We start from the raw sequence: 27,520 nt of genomic DNA, 5'->3' as shown, positions 1-27,520 counted from the left end.
ATCAGGACCTATCTTAACCACAGAACCAGTACTAGGTTTATTTGTATTTCATGTTAATTCATTTTCATACTGATTCCAAATATGGTCATGTAAATTTACATTTTTGAAATTTTTGAATTTCTAAAACAAAATTTGAAACGTGTCGTCTGCAATCAACACCCACATGGAGAGAGTTAAATAGTAAACAGTATTTTGCATATAATGTGTTCTTCTTCCTGTTCTATCATCTTCCATTCCATTCAAGCATTCCATTCCACTAACGACTTTACAATCACACAGCCCTAGCCCTTGATTATAACCGTTAAGTTGACTTATAACGACATCCATTTTCTCTCATTCTTATTTTACCAGGTAATTAACCGTGCATCACTCTGATTGGAAAGACAGTCACTCAAGACAGTTCACCGAGGCGTTGAATGTCATAGCTCATCAGCAACTCTTATTTGTGGTTTTCAACAAGGCGTAACAGTAACTACCGGACTCTATCAAGGCGGTGTATTTATATTCCAGATGTAACCAGAGTGATTGATGGGAATTTAATGGTACAATGTGATTCAGGCTTTTGATACATGTAGTAATGTGTCTTCTGTTTCATGACAAGGATGTCAACAAACCTGGGCTGATAAAGGCGGGGATAAAGGAATATCTACATTTACTATCCGGAATAACTCCATCTGTGTGTTAAGTACCTTGTCTTTCATTAACACTTCTAGAAGCTTTTCAATGTGGATATAAATTTCACAAAATTGTAAAGAACAACCGTATCAATACTGGTGGTCTTTTAACTCATATGAGTACATTTTCATATTTAGTTCAAATGATGGTCAGCAAAATTTAAAAAACATAACAGTTTGCGGACTTTTAGTCTGTTTGGGATATCTACAGCGCCATCATGTGTTACGTAATCGTCACATGTCGTTCCATGCTATGGACTCTACTAAGCGTCATCATAGTCCTGATGCACGTGGCAGCATTGCTATCACCGCAGTGGCTTCTCGGCAAGGAAGATGTCGTTCTCAATGGCGTCACCCCGTCTTCCAATAACCGACAGAACAGTACTACAACAGTTCAATATAGGAATACAGAAACTTTTGTACCGACTATGGGAATACTAACGAGATGCAAACAGATATACACGGCACGATCGGAATATAACTATGTGACGTGTTCGTATTACGGTAGCTTCGGTGATTTACCGAGCGGACTATGGAAGACAATGCTGGTATTCTATTGTTTCGGATTGTTCATCTTATGTGTTATTGGTCTGGGATCAATACTTAGTCTATGTGTTAGGAGTGTATGCAAAAAGAGCATCTTTACGCTCTCAGGATTTATACAGGCAGTTGCAGGTAGGTAAAATCGAGATGTTGTATGTATCCAGGCTTCTATGTGGGGGTTGGGGTAAATGGGGGTGCGGTGCAGGTGGAATGGCTGCACCTATCAAATTTGCTAAAGAATAAAAAAACAAGACCGATTATTGCACCGCAAACTTGTGGACCGAGCTAAGCATATCCCATCGACCCCATATGACCTTTGACCTGTATGTGTGACACACAGCTTCATCAGAAGAAGTCCTATGATGTTGCAATGCCCCGTGCCGAAATTTTCTAGAGCAATGACGTCATAATAATTCAGTGAAGCCTGACGACAAATGAGCACAAATAACCATGACGTCATTGCTCTAGAAAATTTCGGCGTGGGAATTTTGAATATCGCGTGTTGAGAGATTGCTGTTTTATTTGTTTTTATGGTTAATATGAGTTTGTTTTAAATAAAACCACGTGATTCGTGCTTGATAATTATTTTTCTAACATAATGTTGTGATTGCCGGACACTTCCTTTAAGATTTTCTGGAATTCATGGCAAATCACTGCACTGAAATTTTTATTAAATTTACAATATTGATCAAAATTCAGATTTTAGCTCCTTGGGGACCAAAACTCAGTGGCAAAAGTGGAAACATGATAAAAGACAAGTGTTATTTGGGATATTTTTCCCTCAAACGGACCCCCAATTCCCTAAAACAACAACACAGAAATGCAAGATCTATTGACCTACTTATGCAAATTGATCAGTTTACAAGTGGAGGGAGTCACAAAATATATGCAGAAAATCTCGGTGAGCACCCTTAACCAGCCAATGAGATGCTAGCCATACAGTTTTAATAGAAACAGCAAACACAGTTTGAACTTCTAAGGGATAGACCTACATACTCCTTTTATGACCATTGTATATTCATAAACCAAACTACAACTAAGGGAGCGGTCACTATTTATGCTGGGGGAGTGGACATTTTAGGAGGATGCAATTTTTTTTGCGAGCAAGCGGGGGATCACAAAATTTTTGCCAGGAAAGAGGGGAATGTAAAATTTGAAATGGAGAAATTTCATAACATAAGGGTGATGCAGAATTTTTGAAGGGAAGCAAAGGAGTGGGCGCAAAATGTCTCTACAAACGTTTTTTTAAACCCCCATGCCCTGGTGTAAATAGTGACCGGTTCGGAAACAAAGTCAGCAGACCAAGTGCTAGGGAAACCAAATCGGACCCTCCTGCATTATAATATCCTTTTGTATAAATCGGAAGTAATTCTGTTAGCATTACCATGCCAATATATCATGACACTAGAAAACAAATATTGTAAGTCTCACATTTAATCATAGGTTCCACAATAGTACATCTACCTCACAAAAGCTTTAAATGGTCATCATTACTTTGCCTTCCTGGAATCTATGAATTACCCACCCCTACACTGTTGAAGACATTAGTCCTGTCCACACGGAGGGCTATTTGCTCGAGCACCGCATTGCTCGAGCACGGACTCGGGGAAATCTGCCGTCTGAACGCTTTCGAGGATTCCAGTCCTCAAGTTTTTCCCCACATTTATCCCCTAGAAATTTAGGGGATTTCACAAGTTTCCCCGAGTGGTGCTCGAGCTACATTTTGCGATTCTCGAGCACAGAGCTTGAGCTATGCATGGTGGTGGAGTTCCTTGCTCTAGAACTATATGGTACTTTGGGGGGGGGGCCTAAATATTGCAATTGTCGCTCATTCTGCCTCTTCTTTCTCAACAACTCTCTTCTCCCAATCACATGTCGAAAACTCAACGGTATCGATGCCAAATCTAGAACATCATCACCACTTTCCCATCATGAATTTAAGTAGGCCTACAAACAAGAGCAAAATGTTCTTTGCAGATCGTGACATCACAATCAGCTGCAATCGCGGTATTAATTGGTGCCTTTTGATTTGGTGGTATGGATTTTTAGGCCTCGTTCTGCGAGTTCAATTTCGCGCGATAAAGTACTGCAGAGATCACATTCAGCTTGCGGTTGTAATTCTCGAACTGACATCATCAGGCATTGTGAAACTCGAGGATTACAGGCCATGACGGAGTCGTGTAGACACGCACTCGGGGATTGACTCGGGATCGCAATCCTCGAGCACGCCGATCCTCGAGGATCCTATGACCGTCTGAACACGGCTATAGTCAGCACATGATATTGAAGACTATGACCCTGTTCACATTAAAAAATTTTCTTCTTTCAACAAACCTTGAACGAAGATTAAAAATCGTTTTTTCCTAATGTGTACGCACTTTCCTTCCTTCGACAAAGATTCAAATTGCTTCGTTCAACGAAGTTTAAAAGGGTGTTTCGACGAAGGAATACTTCGTTCGACGCAGCTAATTTTGCAATGTGTATGCTCGCTTCGTTCGCCAAAGGAAAGTGATCATGTGACAAGTGACTGTCGCCGGTTTTAGTAATAGCTAGGCGTTAAGGGGGTACTACACCCTTGCCCAATTTTGTGCCTATTTTTGCATTTTTCTCAAAAAATATAGCGCATTGGGGACAAGTAAGAAATGTATATTATAGGGGCAAGGACTACAACTACTGCACTGGAAATTTTATTTCAGCACAGACAACAGTTGTGGAGTTACAGTCAAAATGAGGAAAACCAATATTTGATCAATAAATCAATAACTACTTGCCCTGAGTTGCTGAATCTTCAGTACAGTAGTTGTAGTCCTTGTCCCCCCTCCCATTATGGGATTCTGGCTGCCCTGCTAAACATTGGTTCGCTTCAAGTTCGGTAGTGACGTCAATGCTTTTTTGTGGTTGCGCCGCAAGTGTGCCGATAAACCACCCGTATATTTTATACATGCATGTACATTTTGCATGTTTAACTTTATGGGCGCGATTTGATACTGCAGCAAGCAAAATATGCACAGTATACATCACTACTGAACTTGAAGTAAATCAAATTATAATTACAATTTTTAGGCCTTTTTGTACTTTGTAAGCATTTTCATCAAATTTTGCCCCACCCTGAGAGTCAATTTTTAATTCAAACAGGTCCTTGCAATCCAATGACTTTTTCAATAAGCTTGCTGCCTTCTGTGCATTCCAAAAAGATATTTCATAATCTTTCTAAAAGCTTGCAAAGGAACTTTTAAGGCCATTTCATAATGAAACATATGTCACATACATCAGTCACTTACCTACAGTATTTAAGGATTGTACAGAAATCTCATGTACTTTCTGTAGCTTTCTGTGGATATTAAAAAGTGCAAGGAAACTTTCTGCTGACAGGGGCAAAGGACTCAGCTGGGGATGCAGGTTTGTCCAAAAGAGGTGCCCAAATCCTCCTGCCTTGATTGGAAGAATGGATCTTGAGAAGATGATGGGGAAGGGGCAGCAGAGGGATGGTTTGCCTGGATACCATCACTATGGACCACAATGGCCTCATCCCAACGGCGTAGTTCAATAACCTCAATTAAACAATCATAGTGAAAAATTTGACCTCAAGTTGCAGAGAATGAGTTTTTGTACCCAAATTTTCAAAGGTCATTCAATGAATGTAGAGATGTATTTGGGTTAAAGAATTGTGCCCTGGTAGACGAGCATGTTGTGGATCCTAGTGCATGTTGAATGAGGGATAGGGATTAATCATGGGGAATGGAAGATTGCAATCCATATCTGACCATACTTATGATAAAAGTAGATTATCATTAGGAGATTTTTACTGAATTCATGTGAATTTAATCATAGATCCATGAAAAACAGTTAATAGGCCTATGCCTATAAATGATCCTCACACAATGCATCTAATTTTATAAGAGACAAATTTTTACTTTTGGCTGGCAGTGTATGTGGCTTTTAGTTTGCTTTCATATGTTCAAAGGTCTTGCTAGTCATCATTAGTAGGTATAATTAATAATGTCCCACTAACATATTTGTGTATGATGCATCAATCCAAAACATGATCTTAGTCATATATATCGCAGTAGCTGTTCCTTGAACATGTGCCTTGTGAACTTTATAAACTTCTATTATAAAGTTTATAATAGAATATGCTTTTCCTCCCAGGAAGCAGGTTGTGTTGTCTGTCATAATAAACGTAGTCCGGTCTTAGCACCTAGGTTTTGCTTGTTACAGTTTTAACGGGTCAAAAAAGGAATCAGTGAACACTTTAAGACTAACTTGAAATTGATACCTGTAACATTCTGCATGTTTCTACTGGGGAAAGGTTGATGAGTTTAGAGCGTTACCGGTTGTATGCTCAGTGGAAACAGACCGGTTCTGGTTCTGAGTGATGCGGTGTGGACACCCCAGCAACTGTCAAACACCTCCAGAGGTGTTTGATGCGGTTTGACAACAGGCATTTTCCGCAGTGGGGTGAAACTTACCATCAAAGGGCACCTAAGCTTATGGCAGAAGTACAATGTGAAATTTTCAATAATATTTATTGTGGCAATTGTAATGAGCAAGAGTTTGAAATGGGGAAAAATTACATTGATTTAATTTTTTTCACTTATTCCAATGGTGTTATTTGCTTGGGAAATGTTTACCACTCTCCATCTACCTTTGCCTCCAATGTACTTTGGTAAATCCTTTCAATTTTCACAAATTAAATTAACCATTTCAACCTGCCATATTTATTGTGCATAAACCGTTTCAACTGGCCATATTTGTTGTGTATAATAATAATATAACTAACAGTTTTCAAAATCATAGCATTAGCATTTCACACTAAATTGTGTATATTCAACAATGCAATAATATTTAGGATTTGCATACCGACGTTTGTTTGATTGTTGTTGTGCATATGACACCTACATTTATAGTGTAATTTGACATTTATGGAGGTAAAGTCAGACATTGAGCGGATTAATCATGCATGCGAGCTTCCAAAGGTTACCGTCACTGCCGCACATTTACCTAATCCTGTGATTTAAAGGAGCGTGTTTGCTTACATGAATAAATATTATAACGCAACTTTTGAATTTGAAATATTTAAAGAGGATCGGTTGTGGTACATAACACTAACAGTCCCCGAGTGACAGCCAACATCAGCCTCTTCCCCCATTTGATTTCAAATCCTAGGTCTATGGCTCGGAGGGGGCACTCGACTTTGAAAGTGATGGGGATGTGCGGACAGCTGTTCGAAACCAGAGGTCTTTCGGTGAGAGCCGAAACACCGAATAAGGGGGTCTGTCAGTGAGAAAAAAAAAAAAATGGGTCTTTCCATGAGACTGTGGAAAATCTGACCAAAAAAGGGTGTCATTCAGTGAGACTGGGGAAATTTTGGGTCATGACATAAAAGTTGATACAAAATTGTCAAAAATTCATCAAAATTTGAAAAAATTTGACATTTTTCACAAATTTGAAGAAAAATAACGAAAAAATGGGGTCATTCAGTGAGAGATTATCAGAATTTTCCCAAAACTTTTGGTGACAGGAAAACAAGAAAGGGGGTCATTGGGTGAAAAAGAATAAAAAATGGGGGTTGATGTGGCCGCACCATCCCATCACCTATTTTCGAGGAAATTGGACATGAGCGACTATTATTTCTTTCAAATATATTTCTTAACAAACTGACACCAAATATGACTAAAAACAATATCGCTGTAAGAAAATATGACCATTTGAAAAAATATATTTGACCGACCAAAGTTACCCCGCTGACCGAAGTTACCCCATTTTACGGTATGATTTTAACTTCTTCATAGAACAGTGCTCACTGAGGTTTTTGACTTTAATTTGTATAGATACTTAATTTCCGCTGATTTGGTTTTTATTGCTTTTTAGGCATTTATTGGCCGGAAGGAAATGTGAATACTATAGGTAATAATTATGAGGCTGTACAAATCATTAGAGTGATTATACCAATCATTAGGCAGGTTATTTTCAAATCATCCATGCATAACCAGATCATGACCTTGCCATCACCTTCTGGATGTACCTGATGTGCAATATTATTTAGTCAATCATAATTATACACATGTACTTCAACTTTGATATCAATGTACGGATCTTTTAAAATGGGTTGGGTCCATTTTTTTTCCAAACCTGATTTTATGGCATATTTGTATGTTTCTAAATGTCCCAACTTACACTGGAATCAGCCAAATTCATTGTGTTTTTAGGTTAACAAAGTAAGTTTTAATTAAAGTAATTAAAATAATTAAATCCCCCATAGAACACCACAGTTAAGCGGTTTAGATAGTAAGTGAGTTATCTTCAGACTGACGAGAAAACTTTAACGACACTTGTTATTAATAATATAATATATAATGTTACTTCATAATATTTGGTGAAGAAATTTGATCGAAAAGGCTTTATAAAAGGTATATAAGGCTTTAATTAGTGACAGAGCAAACCCATACAAATGTAATTCTTCTCTGCTTTCTTGTTTTCAGGCCTGGAAAAAATGTGGAAAGTAGGAAGCTCCTTCCCAGGAAATTTGGAAGTTTGGAGGGAAATTAAGGTCTTTAAACAAAGGAATACATAAAAATTTGAAGGGAAATTTTGATCATCTTCCAGGGAAATTTTCATTTTTTCAACCCTGCTTGTTTTGCATTTCTTTTCTTGTCCTTCCATCCTTCCTTCCTTAAATTTTTCTTTCCCATTTGCGAGTGTAGCAAGCAAAATAATTCAGGTTTCTTTATGCTTTTTTTTGGTCAAAAGAGGTCCAGATTTTGGGAAAAGGTCCACTTTTCACAAAATCACCCCTATTGGACCCCCCCCCCCAAAAAAAATCTTGTGTAGGCCAGTATATTCTGTTGCTGTAACCTGACAAATATTATTCAAGGCAATGAGTTCAATGTCATATGGTTCACCAATTCCTGTGCTCATTGACCAAAATAGGTCAAGCAAAGTATCATTTGCTAATTTTTAATAAGGACACAATGTATTAAAATTCTGACTGATTATATTGTGGTTTATTTTCAAAGAATTGTTTTATTAGCTTCCCAGATCCATATAGAATGCAGCTGTAATAAGTGACTGTGCAAATATAATGCATGGATCGAGATTGTGATAATTATAAGCTATATATTTTCAAAATCCTTAATGAAAAATTATGTTCTGTATTATTTATAATTTCTTGATTGAATGACACCTTTTTCTTTGGTAATATGATCTCAACAAGTTAACTATTTGCATAAAAATGAATGCTTCTGTATGAGATATTTTCTAACATACCCTATTAAATTTTATGCCAACCAGTCTAAACAACTTCAAGTCACATTTGACAGATAACAATATTTTCGGATATCTCTTATTATGTTGGTGCCAAGATTTGTCATTTTTTCAAACAACTGAAATGTAAATCCCATCACTCTTCATTCATCGACTGCTCAGTGCTAGAAGTGGATTAGTACAATAGCTGCCATGTGTAGCTGTTATGTGTAGATGAGTACAATATAAGCATACTGTGTGTAAATTGCCAAATGTTCACAGGGCAGCTATTGTACTTACCCACTTCTGGCACTGAGCAGCCGACATGTGGAAATGACATCCAAAGAAAAAAAGGTTATGCCAACTTGACTTGACAACGTTTTATTATCATTTCCACACATGGTGATGATGCGCTATAGTGATGATGTTTTGTCCGTGTCTGACATCTCTTTTGACACGATACTATAATATATTGGGTTTCCTCTTTCTGATGATCGACTTTTGCCGAATTTGATAACTTTACAATCTGTTCAGTCAATGCCACATTTATTAAGTTCAAATGTTGTAACATGTTAATATCCCCTACTGTGGCTTTTAGAAAGTTGCATTGTTCCACTTTTTTTTTAGAACTTGATAACTTTACAATATGTTTGAGTTATACAAAACAAGCCTTGATCAATTCTCTCTCTATGCACATTGAATAACATAAAATTTTGATAACTGTGCAACTTTTGTAAATCATGCAATACAAAGCACTCTTTTTTTCTTCAAACAAATCCGATAATATTTAAGTATGACACTTCAAAATTCAAAATTCATCAAAACCGCCTATTTTTTTTTAGAGAACTTACTTTGAATTTTTTTTAAATCTTCATTTCTTTCAGACAGAGGTTAGTACTTGGGGAACAATACAATGAGGCAGTATTTAAATACTAAAATGCCCTAGACCTAAATGGGGTAAAAGTATTTTGCGAGTTGAAATCTGCGAGTTGGGAGATGAAATTTGCGAGTTGCCAAGGGGAGTTGCAGGTTGATTTGCGAGTTGGTATTTGCAGTAAATCTCCTCAAAGCTTTGCGTACTGGGCGACTGGTTAAAAAGATCCAAATTTTGAGATATTTGATCAAAATATCAACAGTTATCATGAAGCACTGAATCAATACTGGGTTTGTTTGTATAATTTCATTGCATTTTTCATGCTGATTCCAAATATTGGTCATGAAAATGTACAATTCTGAATTTGTTGAATTTTTAAAGAAAATTTGGAAGAGTATGGAGAGGATTAAAATTGCACATGAAAAAATATGCTCATCTGTCAGGACAGAATACTTTGGTCAGGACATGGTTCATTCTCAACTTGATGACATATTTGACATGATCAGTAAATTGAGGTTAGCAAACTGTGCCCCCTGCAAATGAAACCATATTAAAAACCATACAAATGCAGTCATTTTCTGTCAGCGATCAACCTCAAATTATATCAAAGGTATAACTGGCATACAGGTTTCAGGCTTATCTATTCAGAACAGAATCTGCCAGTTCCTTCCAAATTGAAATTATTGAACCATATTGCTTTGATAGACTGAAACTGAGGTCATGGGAAGACCTAAAACAATACATCATGAGCAATAAAATATAATTTGCTGCCAACCGCATCAAAAAGGTTTCAAGTCTGCGATTATTTAGGTTGGATTCGGTTCAGTTGGTGTACACAGGTAGTACAGAAATCGGGCACCATAATAAATATTGAAATTACCATGAAAACCGGGCTGATACAGAACAAAGGAAGGTCTGTACTTGGCACATCAAGTTTTGTATGATAATATCAGGTGATTTTAGTGTCATTTTGTGGTTTCAATTTCAAGGACATTAAAATAATGACTAACAATAGTCATCATGTTACAAATTTATGTTCTGAAAAAGTTGAAATGTCTGCGCCTCTGCGCTACATTATTGTATCACACACTTTCTGCACTCTTGCAAAGCTTGCACAAAATTAAACATGCTAAATTTAAAACATGCAACAATTTTATAAAAGTCTATGTAACATCAAACACTGTGAATTTTTTTTTCAATTTTACTGCACAAAAAATTAATTACATGAAAATGGAAACTGTTAGAGTATCTCAAATTCATGACTAATAGCACCATTTGTGTGGAATTTGTATAGCGTTTTATTACAAATTTATGACACCCTTTATTAGAATTGGTTATTAGGAAACACAGATACAGCGATTATTGTCATTTATTATATAAATTATGACTAATGCCATCATTTAATGAATAAAATGAAACATTTATTGCGCATCATATTACAAATTTATTACTTCCTTGGCAATTTAAGTCACTCAAACCTATTATGGGGGTAGTCTATGAGTGACATATAATGCTCAGATAAATTTATATTTCTTTATGATGCGTGCAAACTATTCATGTGCCAATGTTTCATTGCATTAGGCAAAAATAAAAATTTGGAGGGACGGTAGCTTGATCCTTTTTTTTTCATGGGTTCTTCCTCCATTTCCTGCATTTTGAAAAGGCTAGTATTGACAAATGCTTGGTCATTTTACAGTAACAATCATGCATCTGAATTTAACTTGGAAATACTTTGAATGTTTTGAATCAAATATTCATTTAATATAAACAATGAGTGAATAACAAATAAGATGTCCTTGATATTGTCCAAATTTAAGATTTCTTCTAAAAAAAAGTGATTAAAAACAAAACAAACAACCCAAAATTTCTAATTTTTTCGGTTGGTCGCTGAGGTTCAACCAAACGTAATTTTTTTTTTTTGGCGTATGATCAATTTTTTCAAATTGGTTTCTTTTGCCATTCTGACAATTACACTTGGATATAGTGCCCTTTACATACCCAGTATTTCTTTTATGACTGATGGTATCATTTGGGTGAAAATTATTATTGTAATTAAAAATTGTGGATCTTTTGTGATATGATTAGCTAATGCTTGGTATTAGCCAGTACTTTCAGATGCAGTGACCTAGATCAAAACTAATTTACAAGGTGATCCATTATTACATTCATATTTTGCATTTTTTTTCATAAAATAGACAAAGCATAAGTGATTATGAAAATAATGTCTGTACATAGGTGATATAGTGATTCATAAATTAAACAATAAACTCCAAGGTGAAATAAAAGAATAGAGCATGCAGATATTCAGCAAAATCTGACTTGGGAATCGTCTGACTTGTTGAATAAATCCTGGGATTCACTCTTTTTGCCACTCTCTATGACAATGGGAGTTTTCAAATTGTTGAAAAAAGATGCCATGAAAATTAGCCATGTTAACATAGTAACTTGATGTTAATTGGAAATAACCGTGATGGTTTACCTGCTTTTTCTATAAATTCACATTATATACCTCCCCCCTTTGGGGTATGCATCGTTGTCATACCTACAACATACCCATGTTACTAGGGTGTTATGTTCCATGAAATGCATAATAAAGTTGAGATTGAAAACGGTCGTCTTCTCATATATCCTATCGTATTGGTGATGAAATCCCCAGGGTTTATTTTGACATGAGTAAAAAGCCAGGTTGTTAAGTGCTGAACATACCCCTAGTTCGGGAGGAGAGTATACAGGATGTCCCAAAAAGAACTCTTGACATTTGTTTTTGCCCAAACCAAATATGACTGACAATGGCTTTATATATGCAAGAAAAACAAAAGCCCTGTATTACATTTTGTGAGATCTTTTTGTTTTTAAATTGTGCTGAAGTCATGTAAAAATCAGCTGTTTGGACCAAAATGTATTGATTTTGGCTAAAAATTATTTCAAAATATGTTTGCAAAAAATGATCAGATTTGTTCAAGCTTTGGTGATATTTTAGGGTCATTTGTTTAGCTTTCATAACTCAGACTCTCGGAAGGTTTTTTTCATTGCCTTAATATGCTATTGCATATTAAGGCATATTTAAAAAATATGCCTTATATATTTATATTGCATATTTAAAAAAGAACTTAAAGCTGTCTTATATTATAAGACAGCTTTAAGTTCTTTATGCCTTAAAATATGCCTTATATATTTATATTGCATATTTAAAAAAAGAACTTAAAGCTGTCTTATATTATAAGACAGCTTTAAGTTCTTTTTATGCCTTAAAATATGCCTTATATATTTATATTGCATATTTAAAAAAGAACTTAAAGCTGTCTTATATTATAAGAATTGACAGAATGAAGGACTGAATAAAAAGCCACTAGAACTGGGCAGACAACTTGTAATAAAGGAAATTCTGAATAACACAATTATGTTTGCTTTGGGCATTAAAATACTCAAAATTGAAATGTACCAATTAGTACATTGCTTTCAGAGACACCCTGTATGTCGGTGCTAAATTGAAATGTTCATCTATGTGTTGAATCAGTGTGGAGTTGAATGAACACTGCATGTGAGCCAGCGAGAGATAAATCGGGAGATGTATGCGAAATACTAGGTAGCAGGGGTAAATAAACCTGGGCAAATAAAGAACATTATCAATAAAGAGACTAATTTTGTGGGTTATTAATTAGGCCCTGTGGCTTGTAGAGGCACATTTCCACAAGTTCCAGAGATATTCTGATATAAAACTGCAGTATAAATGTCTTTAAGACATGATATTTTGGGGGAGATTTTGATATTTATGTGCAAAAGCTATGCATGTAGAAGTGAATTAGCATATCGTCAGCTAGTATCCAGGCATAAAAACTAGACTAAATAAATAATATAGTCAGTATTAGGTGTAGTACAGTAATCCTTGTTATATTTTATCATACATCATGTTATTAAATCCCTTTGAATGAGCTTTTTCAAAATTAAAATGTGGATTTGTGATCACTGATGTCTTGTACAATTTGGATGGAAAATTCTGATTAACAAATTGTTTCTGATTATTTTAATTTCAGTATTATGAAAAATATGTTATTATGTTTTAAGCTTAAAGGGGCAATCAGTGATTTGCTAAACCAAAATATCCTAAAATTAGTAAAAATTCAGATTTTGGCATCTGATACATTCAAATTTACTTATTTAGGCCTATGCTTGTTGTTCAGTTACATTATTGAGTTGGCAGTATATTTTGTACAAAAAATCTGGGATGTTCCCTTTAATATCAGTACAAAGATTTTACTTATATTTTATTGAATCTTTGGAGTTTAAAATTGGTAGTGGTTATGTTGTCTAGACAAATTTTGATCAAAATAGAATGAAAAGGAAACTGGTACAACTCATTTAGTATCAAGTTTGCCCTTAATATAGCTTGCAGTGATATTCAGGGACTGGTGCAGTACTGAATGTCAAAACAGGGCACTGAACGAAATACCCATTTCTTTGTACTGATGGGCACTTATGCTGTGCAACAGCGATATGCACGCTCATCTTTCTTGCTTGAGGGCAGTAAAGTACAGAAAGGGATGTCTTATTTGTCTCAGGACTGGAACGCTATGTGCTATGAGCTTTTATGCTCTGTGTGCTAGCATAGGCTTCAACATAAAAAGTCCAAGTTTTGAGATATTTTCTCAAAATATTCAAGAGCTATCTTAAGAATCACTGAACCAATAAAAAAAAAATTGACAACTTGTCGTCTGCAGTCGACTTCCGCATGGAAAATGTTCGCATTTCTAATGGCAGAGTTCAGGGATCTCCATTTTATCAATCATAGCATAAAAGTTGTTGGATATGAGTTTTTATATGCATAATTCAAAGGTCGTTTTGTGAATGTACAAGCGTATTGGGGTAAAAGGACTCTGTCCTGACAGATGAGAGTATATGAGATTCTGGGGTTTGAGATCCTAGTGGAGATATGGCTGGGCCAGAGTTACTAAGGTGGACTCGCTGTAAATAATTAAAGGTATTACTTTTTTCAGCTACATGATATTGCTTCAATATCCCCATTGTAGGCCTATCACTACATCCAAGAGCTTCTTCCAAGATTCAATATATATCAGAAAATCTCAAAAATCATATTTTTGTAAGAATTATACATGTGCTAACGTACTCTGCAAGTGATAAAACTGAAAGTGGCCCCCAAAAAGCATCAAATTTGACAATGCAGTCGAATTTGGAGCTTTTGCCTGGCTTTCTGCACTTACAGCAGGTAATGAATATTTGAAGACACCTCTGTTCCTGACAGGCGGCGGATGACATGATCGAGCCGGCAACTCGTGAAACCGCCCGGCCGTATGGCATTTTCCATATACTCGGTTAGTTTTGTGGGGTTCATTATCGAACCCCAACGGTTTTAGCTTGTATTTATATTATTTATCAACATAGGCCTATTTGTTTGTGATATTTCAAGCGTTTTAAAATTTCAAAATAATCCCATTCAATTACACGGTTGACGATGAAAATTTACTGAATTTAGGGACTGCACGTCATACACCACCTGGTTCCTGATGCATGATCAGCATGAATATATATGGGAGGAGGGTCTGTTTCTGATACATGAATATATGGGATGATGATGACAGGCTGGAGTGGGGGAGGGGAAGGGGGCACTGAATCTGATTGAGGGCCACCAGCTCTTTTTTTGATCTGAAATGTTCAAAATTGACTACACTTAGGTTGCCCTTCTGATGCTCTGACAAGTATGCAGCCTCAATATATCCATTCTGAAAGATTTTACCGCTCGTCCAGTGGTCTGAATTAGTCCGGAGTTGAAGCAGTAACAAAGAAAAGGGGGTTGGGGCCTAAGATTTGACGAAAATTGTCATAAAATGGTTATAAAAATAAAACAATTATAATTAATGCCTAAAAATCCAAAAATCGGGATTGCCAGCATCCCACACGGGTGTGGAAGTGGGGAGGCAAGCTGTCTCACAGAGGTATTAAATCCCCCTCTCACCGAATAGGAGTTGCCGATTATCCTTTTTGTTCACACTACCATCACAAACCACACACAGTGAACATCCATGTTTATCTTGTCTTGTCCTCATCCATGGCTAGTGTAAGTCTGACCTTACACTTCCAGTCTGGAGATGAGCCTGTTTGTTTTATTTGACCCAGAGCTAGAGATAGTCCCCCTTGTCAGTGTAATAAGTGAAGAAGCTTTGAGGTATTCAATCATTGATGCTGAGACATCACTCACCCTGAGGGGAACATTGGCTATATCAGGCAAACCTTAGCCAATAGGAGAGTCTATTGTCTTCCCATCATGCAATAGGATAGCGTTTCTATATGACATTTTGAAAAAATATGACAAAATTTGACTATGGGGTTTCAAATAATGGTTAAAATATGCATAATTGATTGATGTCCACAAACAATTGTCATCCTATTTAGGGGTTGTTCAGAAGTTTCTCATGTACAGAGCTTATGTATTTTTGCAACCTCTCTGCTTTGAGATATATGTAGGGCCTACACCAATATTGTTGACAATTTCATAATTTTCATGTGAAATTTGTCAATTTGTTCATATGTGTGCACCAAATGCATCAAAAAATGATATAACATGCTCTTTATTATGCAGATAACCTATTTCCATGCTCTACTGGTTCTGTGCACATATTGGGAATTACCATTTTGTTATGCAATAATAGCCTTCAAAATTTATTTTGTATGGTGCTCTACATCAGTGTATAGAGGCTGTCAGCGTGACGTCATATGCTGCCATCTTTTGGGTACACGCTGTGATGGTCGTTCGATCTCCATGCGTGAGCAGCAGAATCACCGCGTTGAGGCGCGATAACAGCTGAGTGGCACGCTGCGCCCTGCGCGTAGTGTCCGACGCATGAACACACAGATCATTTGTACCCACAAGATGGCGAAAGGCTGACGGCCTCTATACATCAAAAGAGAAGCTACAGTACAATCATCGAAAAAAGTCTTGACGCATTTAAGCGCCTTTATTCCCCCACTCTCCCGTTCAATGTTGAGACTTGCAAATGTGTTCAGTGTCTCTCCAAAGTGTCACAACATTGAATGATGGTGGGTGGGGAAGGGAAAAGTGTTAATTGAGGGCCAAGCTTTCTTCTAATACCCAATATTGATCATTTTTATCAACATTACATGTTTGATCTTATTAAAGATGCGTAAAGTGGGCCAAGGTCTTTTTTCGAAGATTGTAGGAATTGTTCTCCATGTTAAAAAATGACACAGAATAATTACTGACACACTTGTGGATACTAATTGTGTATTTAGCAGTGAAAATGTTGAATGACCCATTTATATAGCAAAGTTTCATGCATGATATGGTGCAATGCACTGTGGGTAGGCATTACTTTCTCCCGTGGCCTTGTCCATGGATGTTTACAAGTGACTCATCTTCACAATTAAAGTGCAACATGATACTTGATATTAAATATGAGACATTTTTTCTTTTATCCTTTTTTTTTTCTTCTAAAACTGATGTCACCTTAATGATCTATTTGATTTATAACAGGCAAGACATATTATGTTGCAAGCAGTATGTTGGTCTCATGCATATCTGACTTGTTTGTGTACCTTGCCGCCAAAAAATGACGAAAAAAGAACTCCTTAGTACAGATAACCATTGTGCAAACACAGGTCGGGTTTTCGGCCATTTGGTATATCAAAACTGATCAAATGGCTCCTTTTCAGGCTAATTTTGGTATACATTAAATGGCTGGGTCTTTTGTTTCCAAATGTTTGTCAAATTTGTTTTGAAAATAGCCACATTTTGCCTCACTGTAGCCAATATTTGCCAAAAATGTGGGAAAAGTTGTACAAAATTTGGCAATTGATGCAAGATTTGGCAGACAACTTTGACTTTTTGTATAGCGATAGATCCAAATTTCTTGTAATATTGATATATGAATGGGCCCACTTTCAGATTTTCAGTGGCATCTCCCTACTCAAACCAATGTGTACCCCCTTCCCCCGAAAGGAACCAAGATTATAAAGATTTCTGTATTTTCAGCTCTGGCTACATCATCATGATCATGCACATTCTTAAAAAGGTATGGTTTTCTGTAACACATGTACAGTAATGCATAGCTTTGCGATTATTTAATCCAAGCTTTCCCAGTGTAAATAATACCACTGAATTCTATGCAATTGAATAATAATGTTTTCAGTATTATATTCAAAAAGAGTTTGAGGCTTTTTAAACACCTGTTGTTGAATTTGCTTTGTAGGTCATGTCATGTTGAAACTGTGTTTAGTTTGTGTCATTTCTGTGAATGAAAATGTGCAAGCAAGAGAGTCGGATATATTTTTGCCATGTTTTTCCTTTGTATATTGCATTTGTGCTGTATTAAAAACGACAGAACTTATATATCTATTCTTACAGAGGCGTATATATGTAAAATAGCATTTATCTAAATTATTATGCAGGCAAACCAAATACTTTGGGCAAATTACCACAAATATATTAAAATATTTAAAAAATTTTGATTTTTGAAAATGTTTGTGAAATTTCAAGTACATCGGTAATTCGGTATACAAAAGCTCTAAGGTTTATCCAGACAAACTACACATACATGCAGCCTCTTCAGCTGTCTGTGTAGTCATAATGTATGATTTGATTAGCCTACTTTGATAATGTATTTATACATAGCTTTTTCCCATTGGCAAATAAATGCGTCTCATGATTATCATAATTAATCGCCGATACTGGAGTAGCATAATGAGTTAATAATTAAAAATATTGGGATGTGTTTGTGAAGTTTTTCTTCAAAAAAGAGATGATTTTCAATGTTTTTACAGAACAAAGGGGATCTTTTTTTCCCGGATTGGCATAGGGTGTATCACACCCTCTGGCTTCTGCTCTGGTCACGAGTTTAAAGAACTCTAAAAAATATTTCCGTCGGTACATTTACAAGTTGTGCCCTTCCGGTTCCAAAATCCCGGCTACGCCACTGTATGGATTCTACTATTCTATTGAATGTTGCAAAGTCTTGCATGTAAAATAGTCTTCCTTCTAAATAATAAAATTAGAGTGCAGAGAACTGCACATGAACATAAATTTCCAATTCTGCAAAATTTATCGTATCTTCAAGCCAACATTATTCATTGATCTTTAGAAAAGTCAAGTTATGGATATCTTTTAGAGTGATTAATGCTTTGCACGCTGGTCATAGGTTTTAACATAAAAGGTCTCAAGTCAATGATATCAAGAACTATCTCAAGAACCATAGCACCAATACTGGGCTTGTTTGTACTCATTTTAATGCATTTTTAAAGCTGATTCCAAATATGGTCATGGCAATATTCAATTCTAAAATTTTTGAATTTTTAAAGAAAATTTGGAACTTGGCGTCTGTAATCAACAACTATGCTGAGAGGGTTAACACAATCTACCCTAGCTATAGTATAAAAGAGTACGCTTCAAAACATGTTAACCCCACACAGCCCTATGGTAAATGTTTATCAACCCTCCATTAGCTTCCATTGCTAAGCTCCTCTAAAATAACATGGAATAATGTCATAGATACCTACAGGTATCTCTCTTAGCTTCTCTTATCTCAACTGCATTGAAATACATCCTATTTCGGGCCTCGTCAGTAGTTTCAGGTAGTGTCTGCTTCAGCGAAGAGATGATAATCAGGGTTGTTTAACATTTTCAGCCCAAATTGGACAGGTCAAATCCTGGGGAGGTCACTGACATGTAAAGGTGGTACCCGGGGGTGGTACGAGTATGTGCTGCGGTTAAGGGTCCCTTTTTGCTTCATGCTCCAGTTCATTGAGCCTTAAACTCTGGAAATTATAGCTCTTTGGTCCAAATTTGGAAAAGAATTGAATTTCTTAGATCCAAAGCCTATATTTTGACCCAATTTTAGTTCACAGAGCCTGACAAAAATGTTGAAATTTCAGTTCATCAAGCCCCTATTTTGCCCAAAAATCGGTTCTTATAGTTCCCAAAGGTCGGCGCTCTGTGCTGCACGCCCCTACCAAAATTTAAGTTGAGTGCCCCCCCTGGTCAGATCTATGAAAAGTTGCCCAGTGGAACAGGAAACCACCCAAGATCATGGTAAGCAAAGTTGAAAAGTAGCCCAACTGGTTTCTATAGGATAGGAAACAGTCAATATTGTGGTGCAAATCTTCAAAAACCACCCAACTGGGCTACCAAATGACAGTTTTGTTAACTATGTTAACCTGGATTATACTGTTGATCATACCTAGGGGTCTAAGCTTGCCCTGCATCCGACCTTCCTCTACAAAAATACTACCAAGCGAGATTATTAAACCCGGCATCGCATAAAACGCTGAAGGTTTAGAACATGATGGATCTATGTTGATGCTGATATAGACATTCTGTACATATGATATCATCCTTACTTGAGGGTTGCTTATTGAAGTTTTCAATTTTCATTGTCCCATCTGTCGGTTTTGGTTTTTCATCATAGGTTATTAATGTATCACATAGAAAATTTTCATCTAATTGTTAATGTCATTTTCATTGATTTCTAACAGTATTTCATTATGAAGGGAACATTTTGACATGATTTAGTTTGAAGGCAGTGAAGAAAATTTGGTTGATGTATGATTCAAAGCTGTGGTTTCTGAAAGCATGAGTTTTTGATAGCGAAATCAAATTTCTAATCTATAGGTCACCCCGGTCATCCGGGTACTTATTTTACATGACGCTACAGTCGGCTACACTTACGCTTTTCAACCCACAATAGATCGTGCAGCTGAGCGACTACTTGAAGACTTGTAGCAGAGCTCATTCGGTTGTTTACGTTCTGTTTTGACCTTGAATCAAGCAAATTTCTCGGCCGATTTTGGTAAAATCAAGGTTAAATACTTGGCGAAAATTGCATTTTATGTGAAGCTGAACAAATGAACATGTAGAAGAGAGTCTTTATTTTTGTTGTTGGCTGGAGGCCCCATGTCGAGAAGTTATAGAAATGGTAGTATATTGGCCGATTTGAAAAGGGACAAACCACAGAAAACTACAAATTTGACTTCTGAATCGGATTTGTTGTCAACGGAGGTCAACGGCTTGTGACGTCACTCCGGGGTCACCTATAGGAAGTAAGGTGCTGTGTTTTCTGAAAGTATAGCATAAATAGCAAAATCAAAGTTTGTACATGTACCAATTACAAAATACTCTTGCATGTGATTATTAATTGAATTTTCCTTAATTGATATCTTAAATATAGCATTTCATTATGAAAGGAACCAGCATTTTGACATGATTTACTGATTCCAAGCTGCAATATCCAAAGTGTTCTCAGTAACAAAATACATTTTTGTATGCATATTATCTTTTCTCAATAAGGCTATAGAACTAGAAGGTGTATTGCTGAGTCATATGCATAGTAAAGACACCTAAAATTGAAAGCAGTAGCGTGGGAGAGTGCCCAAATATTCCAAAATGATTAATCTTTTCATATTTTTAAGGCATAAAATAATATACTTGTATGAATGAAGAAATAATTAGGTAATAACTGTAAATGCTATACATGTAGTTTCTGATCCATTGGTTTAATTTTATGATGACCTACATTTTCTTTAGGACTAAATTTATGCACTGATGCTTAGCATAAAGCAGTATGCAGACTTTTTATTATACATAAAATATTTGATGTAACATATCTACTTTATTTAATCTATTGCCATTCTATTTCCAGTAATGTTTAAGTTCTAACAAATGTTTGATGACGTAAAATCGATAATATATTTCTGCTAGATATTATATGTAACATATTATCGATTTTTCGTCATCAAACATTCAAGAACTTAAACATTACTGAAATAGAATGGGACTAGATTAAATAATGTAGATATGTTACATCAAATATTATATGTATAATACTCGGAGTCTGCATACTGCTTTACACTGTAAATTGTCATATGACATAACCCGTGCAATAGGTAGGTCTATACATTACTTTTCTTCCATAAATACAGTAGAACCAGCATTGCCATAAAATTTAGCCCAAATCGCAGGTTCAGATCAGCAAAAAGCCTCCCAGTTTTCTCTAAAGCGTTTTGTTATGGGACATCCATGAAACTACTAAAAATCCCAGTGGCCAATATCTAAAAGTTGAACAATTGTATTCTTCAACCAATACAGGAAATTGTGGTGAAAATCTTTAAAGTCTCCCAATTGGGCTACTAAATTGCAGGCTTGGTAACCATGGTAACACTGCATAGAGCTGTCATTTTATTCATAATAATCCCAGGGTTTAGTCATTTCCACTTGATATCACACAAAGCATATATCGTTTTGGGTCATAAAATTCCTTTGTCATTGTTGGTAAACAGGTTGTAATTAATTGTCAACAAGACTTTAGTGCAGTTGAACCTTAGGCATAGCTGTGTCCTTTGTATTTATTATGATCAGTTATATAATGAAATATTTAAAAACTAAGGCAGGAAATGTGGATAAGGAATAGAGCCTACAGGAAATTGGCCTATTATTATCATTTGTATAATGTTCTGAGAAATTTGTTGTGATTAAACACATTGCTATCTACTGAAGATAGTGAATTGTATGTGTTTAAATTATATTGGTTACGAAGTATTATACTGATAGAAGAATTATCAGAAAGAGATCAAGTTCAATTGAATATTGTTGTGAATCAGGAAGTGTATTTTGATTCACTCAATCAATAAACATACAGAAAAGTTTGTTTATTTGTTTGTTGGTTGATGAAATTTATTATTGATCGGTCAAGTGCACATACAAAGTGAAGCATGAAAGTATATTAGGTGTTACATGTTATGCAAATAATTAATACTACAAATGTCACATGTCTAGAGTGTGTGGGCTGCTATGTTGTTTATTGGTATTGTTTATCTTGCATGACCCAGGTCTGTGATTGAAGGAAAAAACAACAAAACAACAACATGCACATTTAGAAACTAAAACAAATGGCTCTGAAATAACAGGACCCATAAAATTGTTGAACTTTTGAGTTTTATTACTTTCATATCTTCTGAAGATTATGAATCTGAAGGAGCTACTGAAAGCCACTGCAGCCAATGCATAATAAAGTAGCCCAATTTTCTCTGTATCATTGGTTTCTATAGGACAGGAATTAGTCAAAAGTAGCAGTAAATGTTCAAAGTAGCCCAATTGGGATACTATGTCAAAATGGTCCAGAAGTGTGTGACACTTTTAAGTGTTAGGATTTCTGGTAATTTGAAAAGGGCAAATTATCTAAATTAATTTTAACAACCCAGAGAAATTATAAGTTAGGTGTAGAGATTGCATTGGATGAAATTGATGTAATAAATGGAATAGTCCTGTGGGAGTCATGATTAAAAATGTGCTATCTTCTGAAAATAGTGCATATTGAGATGAGACCATCAACAACATTATATTAGATAATTTGATGTCAGCAATAATGCAGGGAAATCATAAGTCAGGTATGGAGGTGAAATTGATGTGATAAGAAAATGAAGTGTGAATTAAAATGTGTTATCTTCTGAAGATAGCATATAATCAGATCATCAACAAAATTTTGAGAAAATTTGATGGCTGCAGTATTTGACCCAGTTTTAAAAAGCGAAGATTGGTTATGTCAGAAAGGTTTAGAATTGTGTGACACTTTCATTGGTTCTCTCAGCTTGTGCAATTTCATTTTCATTCATCGATCAAAAAAACACCAAAGGGTCTAGTTAATTTCAGAATGCTGTGGTCAATAAATGGGAAGACATCAATTTTGATAGAATAGTGGGTCATCGGTCACTCTGACTATCTCCGAGCGCTAACAATGACAGGTGAATTATTTCAGATGGACAGACATGAGTGCTATGCAGAAAAGATGGAAATTAAAAAGGCTTCAGGGAAATTACACCATCAGAATCAATTCTTACATTGTGGTTAATATTTGTCCCTCGGACATTGAGTGCGAAAGATGGGTCAAGAAGGAATTTTGTTTTCAAAAATAGAATTTTTTTCAAAAATTTAGTTCCTTTAATTAATTTATTTGAAAAGCAGTTTGTGTGAAAATGCATTTTAAAGAGTACAAACATCCCTAGTATTGGTTCAGTGGTTCTTGAGATTCATCTTTCATTTTTGTATAGATTATAAAATTTTGTTACTTTATACCAGTGAAATCGAAAGCTATGTTGAAATTTATTAGTGTCCTAGCCTTGAGGCATATGATTTGTGAACTGGTCAATTGTCTATGGCTGCCTTAAGTCAGTTTTATCACTTTTGCATTACATGTGGGTGCTGAAGCTGCAAAATTGACATACAGGAGCTAATTTTGATACAACCAGTTTGGTTACTAATCCTTCCACCATGTTATACACCTGCAATTTTAATGGTCAACTTGTACAGTACCATTGCATTTGACAAGCATGGTGTGTGTCATATATTGTGATAGATGTTACTTCAAATCAATTTGGATTTGTTGGCAAAATTGCTCCAAGCACATTATTGGTCATTGACGTGTATGGTACAGTATTTGATGCAGTTGGTAGGATACGCATTTTAGCTTGTAGCGTATAAATGTATAGGGTCAAAAAGATATTTTTGTCAAATTTAAATTATTATTCTCTTCTGTAGCCCAAATCTCATAAAAAGCTAGATCTGCTGTTCAATTGTTAATAAATTAGGGAGTTGATAAAATTGTTCGCAATAAAAACTCAGAAGGTGGTGATGCATTTGCAAATTGCATTATTTTATTTACAAACCGCGAAAGACGGGTGACCGCTAGTCTCATAAAAACCTAGATCTGCTCATGGCATACTGATGTTCATACCATGGGAGCAGGTGGCAACTTCAGATCCGTTCAGACCAAATTTTCAACTATTTTTTGATCTATTTTAGCATCTAATTTGCAGTTTTTTGTCCCTGTAATGAGACAGAGTGACAGAGACTGACTTGCCAAGTAAGGATGGTGTCGGACGGTCAGGATTTATTTATTTTATATTTTTTCCTGAAGAGGCTAAATGGCCCAAAAAATCACCGAAAGCTTGACAAATTTGTACATTTTAGCAGCAGACATTTTGCTATCTACTGAAGATAGCATATCACAAGATGTTTACTTCTTCATCATTTTCTGAATATTTTCAAAAACATTCTGTCAAATCAATCCACTTCAGCCCAAAACACAGTAGTTTTTAGTTTCATATGGTTAAAACGAAATCCCCAAAATGCAAAATCTGGGTTGGTACACCAGAACTGCTTTTTACTCTGTTTTACTTACTAGGCTAATTGATATTCTTATTCTTATATTTTGCAGGTCTACTGATCCTGATATCACTGGTGTTCTATCCAGCAGGTTGGGGTTCCAGTCGAGCAGAGGAACTATGTGGTGACACAGCGGCACCATTCCAACCAGGTGACTGCTCCATGGGCTGGGCTTTCTATGTCTCCATTGCTGCTACCATCTTGACTTTCGCATGCTCGGTGCTTTCGGTCCAAGCTGAAATTGCAACGTCTGTTGACGATATACAGGATGAAATAGACAAAGGCAAACATCTCATATGTATAGTGTAATACACATGTATGTTCTTATATTATCGCACAGCTAGATTCCTCAACTGAAGACTGTTTGACTTCCAATGAATGTGTGCTGCTTTTGTACCGGTACTGTACTCACATTGGGACAAAATGTTTTATAATCTTAGTACCCACTCTGTCATGCCTTAATGGTGACAATTAGTATAATGAAGGTGGTTCAACATGGGAAATGCAGAGCAAAGATACATAAGTGGTACAGCATGGGTACCACCGGGGTACAAAATGGTACCTCAGAGGTACACCACAGGTGTTATAGTGCTTTTACTTTAGAGCAGTCAGTGATGACAGTGCACATTCAATTAGATGCAGCTAAAAATTGTGAGGATTTGCTGAAAGAACTGGTGTACATATAGTACATGCACACTTTTAAATGATGCACAAAACTGCTGCCTTAAGGGCTTGATATCACTGATAGCACTAGGCACATCAGGGTAAAAGCACTACTATAGAATATCGTACAAGTTCGGGAATCTGGCTGTATACTATACTGACTGTCTGAAATCTTTCACATTTATTTAATGCTTTCAATGAAATCAAGCTCTTAGTAATCATTATCCGACTACAGTACACTGCCTTGTGACCATGCGTTGTCTAGTCAACTATAGTCGAATCATGGTAAAGAAAACGATGGTCAGATGATGCAATTATGTACGTCTGACCAGGGTCTTAGAGGGTTTATATATGGAAGCATATATTGGCAAGTGTGAAGGGTTTTGACAGCTATATACTGCCAAATCTTAATAATACTTAAAATTTATTTGTACATGCATGTATGTATAATTTGTATATGAAAAGTAACAAGTATAAAAATTTATAATGTAAATTGGCTACTATATATTTGTATTTTAAAGCATCAGGAATAAAAGTGTTTAATACAATAATTGTGATTGAAAACCGTAAAGCACTTGATATTGCAGCATTTGCTTCAATTGTTTTCTTAATAATCTTATGGACTGTAAAAAGACCACAACATCTTCAACATTTTACGGAATTTTGATTTCCCCATAAAACAAGCAGATGCAAGTTGAGCAAAAAAGGTGTCAAATGGTTCTGGAGGGCACCTTTCATGTGAACCCTCAAAAGGTTCCTAAAAGCTAAGAATTCTTTGAACACAAAAAGTTCATCAGAGTGTCAGAAGAACCTTTCATAATGAAGATTAACTGCAGAACTTTTCAGAGGGCACATGACTGAACCCCTTTGACATTATTTAGGCTTAGTATAAATTAAATTTTTGTGTAACTAAAATTGAGAAAGCAGTTCAATCTTTGAGGAATTGTTGATTTCAAATAGAATTATTCCTCTTTTGAGTGTCAATTTGCTTTCCTTGACAAATTGGGCTATTCCAGAAATTAAAGGCACCCCCGGCCTAAAGAAGCACGGATTCCCAAAAATTGTCCCCATTTTTTGCTCTGAAAATTCCCCCCAAAAAGGTCATTATTTTCACAACCCTAAAGAAGACATGGGTATTCCCAAGAATATTTTACGCTTGGGAATTCCAAAAAAAATTGGCAAAAATGTGCCTGTCTTCTTTAGGGACACTGGGAATTACCAATTTTTTAATCATTTATTGTCAAAATGGGAATTCCCAATTTTTCAATCATTTATTGTCAAAATGGGAATTCCCATTTTTTTGGATAATATTTTGGTTTGGAAATTCCTAAAAATGCATGGTACAAACTTACATGTCTTTAGGGTGGTTTTTCTGGAATAGCTCATTGGAAGTAGTCTTAGTTTGTAAGACATATAGAACAGGAATTTCCCCATTAGCTTCTCAAAATGTTTGCAAAACAAATGGTTATACAACAAAAGTATGGGAGAATACCGGATGTTAAAGCAATAATGTGTGGTTTGCATAAAGAATAGATTCCTATTTAAATGTTTGTTTTCCCTGATCACATTATCCCCTTTTCATTTTGAGCCAAACAAATGAGGTATCTTTGCTATTACATTCCAGTGCCTACAATGTGTGTACTACGCTCGCCGATCGTATTATACTGCACGGAGCATCGCGCTCGATGTGTGTACACATAAGCTGACATCCACTGGACATGTTAGCAAACATTCGATCAGTGAACTCTGAATAAAACCGGGTCTCCCCCGGTTTTAATATAAAAAGTTAAATGTTACTGTTATTAAAGCACTTCAGGCTTAGTCTTTTACGTGGTATTTTTGTACACCACTGGGCATTATAATTATGCAAAAAGTAGAAATCCAAGTAAAATTTAGGGTGTCGCTGCGAAACAAATCACACATTATGACTTTAATTTCCTGTGCTAAATGGAATTATTTGAAAGTAAACCAATGGTTTCTACCCCAATATTCATATATTCATACATATTTGCTTTATTCTCTGCCTAATTAACTTTGACATAATATATTGTCACCAAATTTTGATTGCATATAAGCCATGCATTATGTGGCATGGTAAATATATTCAGAGAAAAAGCTAGAACACAAAAAGACTCAATTAAAGTTACATTAAAAGTTAATTAGGCTGATAGAGAGTCTGAAATTAATATACAGTAAATTATAATTATATAGAGAATTAAGACCTATTTTCATAGAATTCAACATTTTTGTAAGGTGTAATCAATAATAATATAAATACTATGTAATTCTACAGCAACTGGTATAGACCTATATATAGTTATAGGCAGCTAGATTTGAAGCAAG

The 27,520-nt window shown here is 35.7% G+C and overlaps 1 protein-coding gene across 1 annotated transcript; it reads left to right on the top strand.

Annotated features, from left to right (window-relative positions):
- Window positions 1-639: 639 nt before the first annotated feature.
- Window positions 640-25,523, top strand: LOC140155497 (LHFPL tetraspan subfamily member 2 protein-like). The gene is made up of 2 exons (XM_072178400.1): window positions 640-1,349; window positions 24,567-25,523. The coding sequence occupies exons 1-2, from the start codon at window positions 893-895 to the stop codon at window positions 24,821-24,823; spliced, it is 714 nt and encodes a 237-aa protein (XP_072034501.1). The 5' UTR covers window positions 640-892; the 3' UTR covers window positions 24,824-25,523.
- Window positions 25,524-27,520: the final 1,997 nt, after the last annotated feature.

This window comes from Amphiura filiformis, chromosome 1, assembly GCF_039555335.1.
Source record: "Amphiura filiformis chromosome 1, Afil_fr2py, whole genome shotgun sequence".
NCBI lineage: Eukaryota > Metazoa > Echinodermata > Ophiuroidea > Amphilepidida > Amphiuridae > Amphiura > Amphiura filiformis.
The sequence above is the reverse complement of the archived record's forward strand: the minus strand, read 5'-3'. Positions and strand labels throughout refer to the sequence as shown.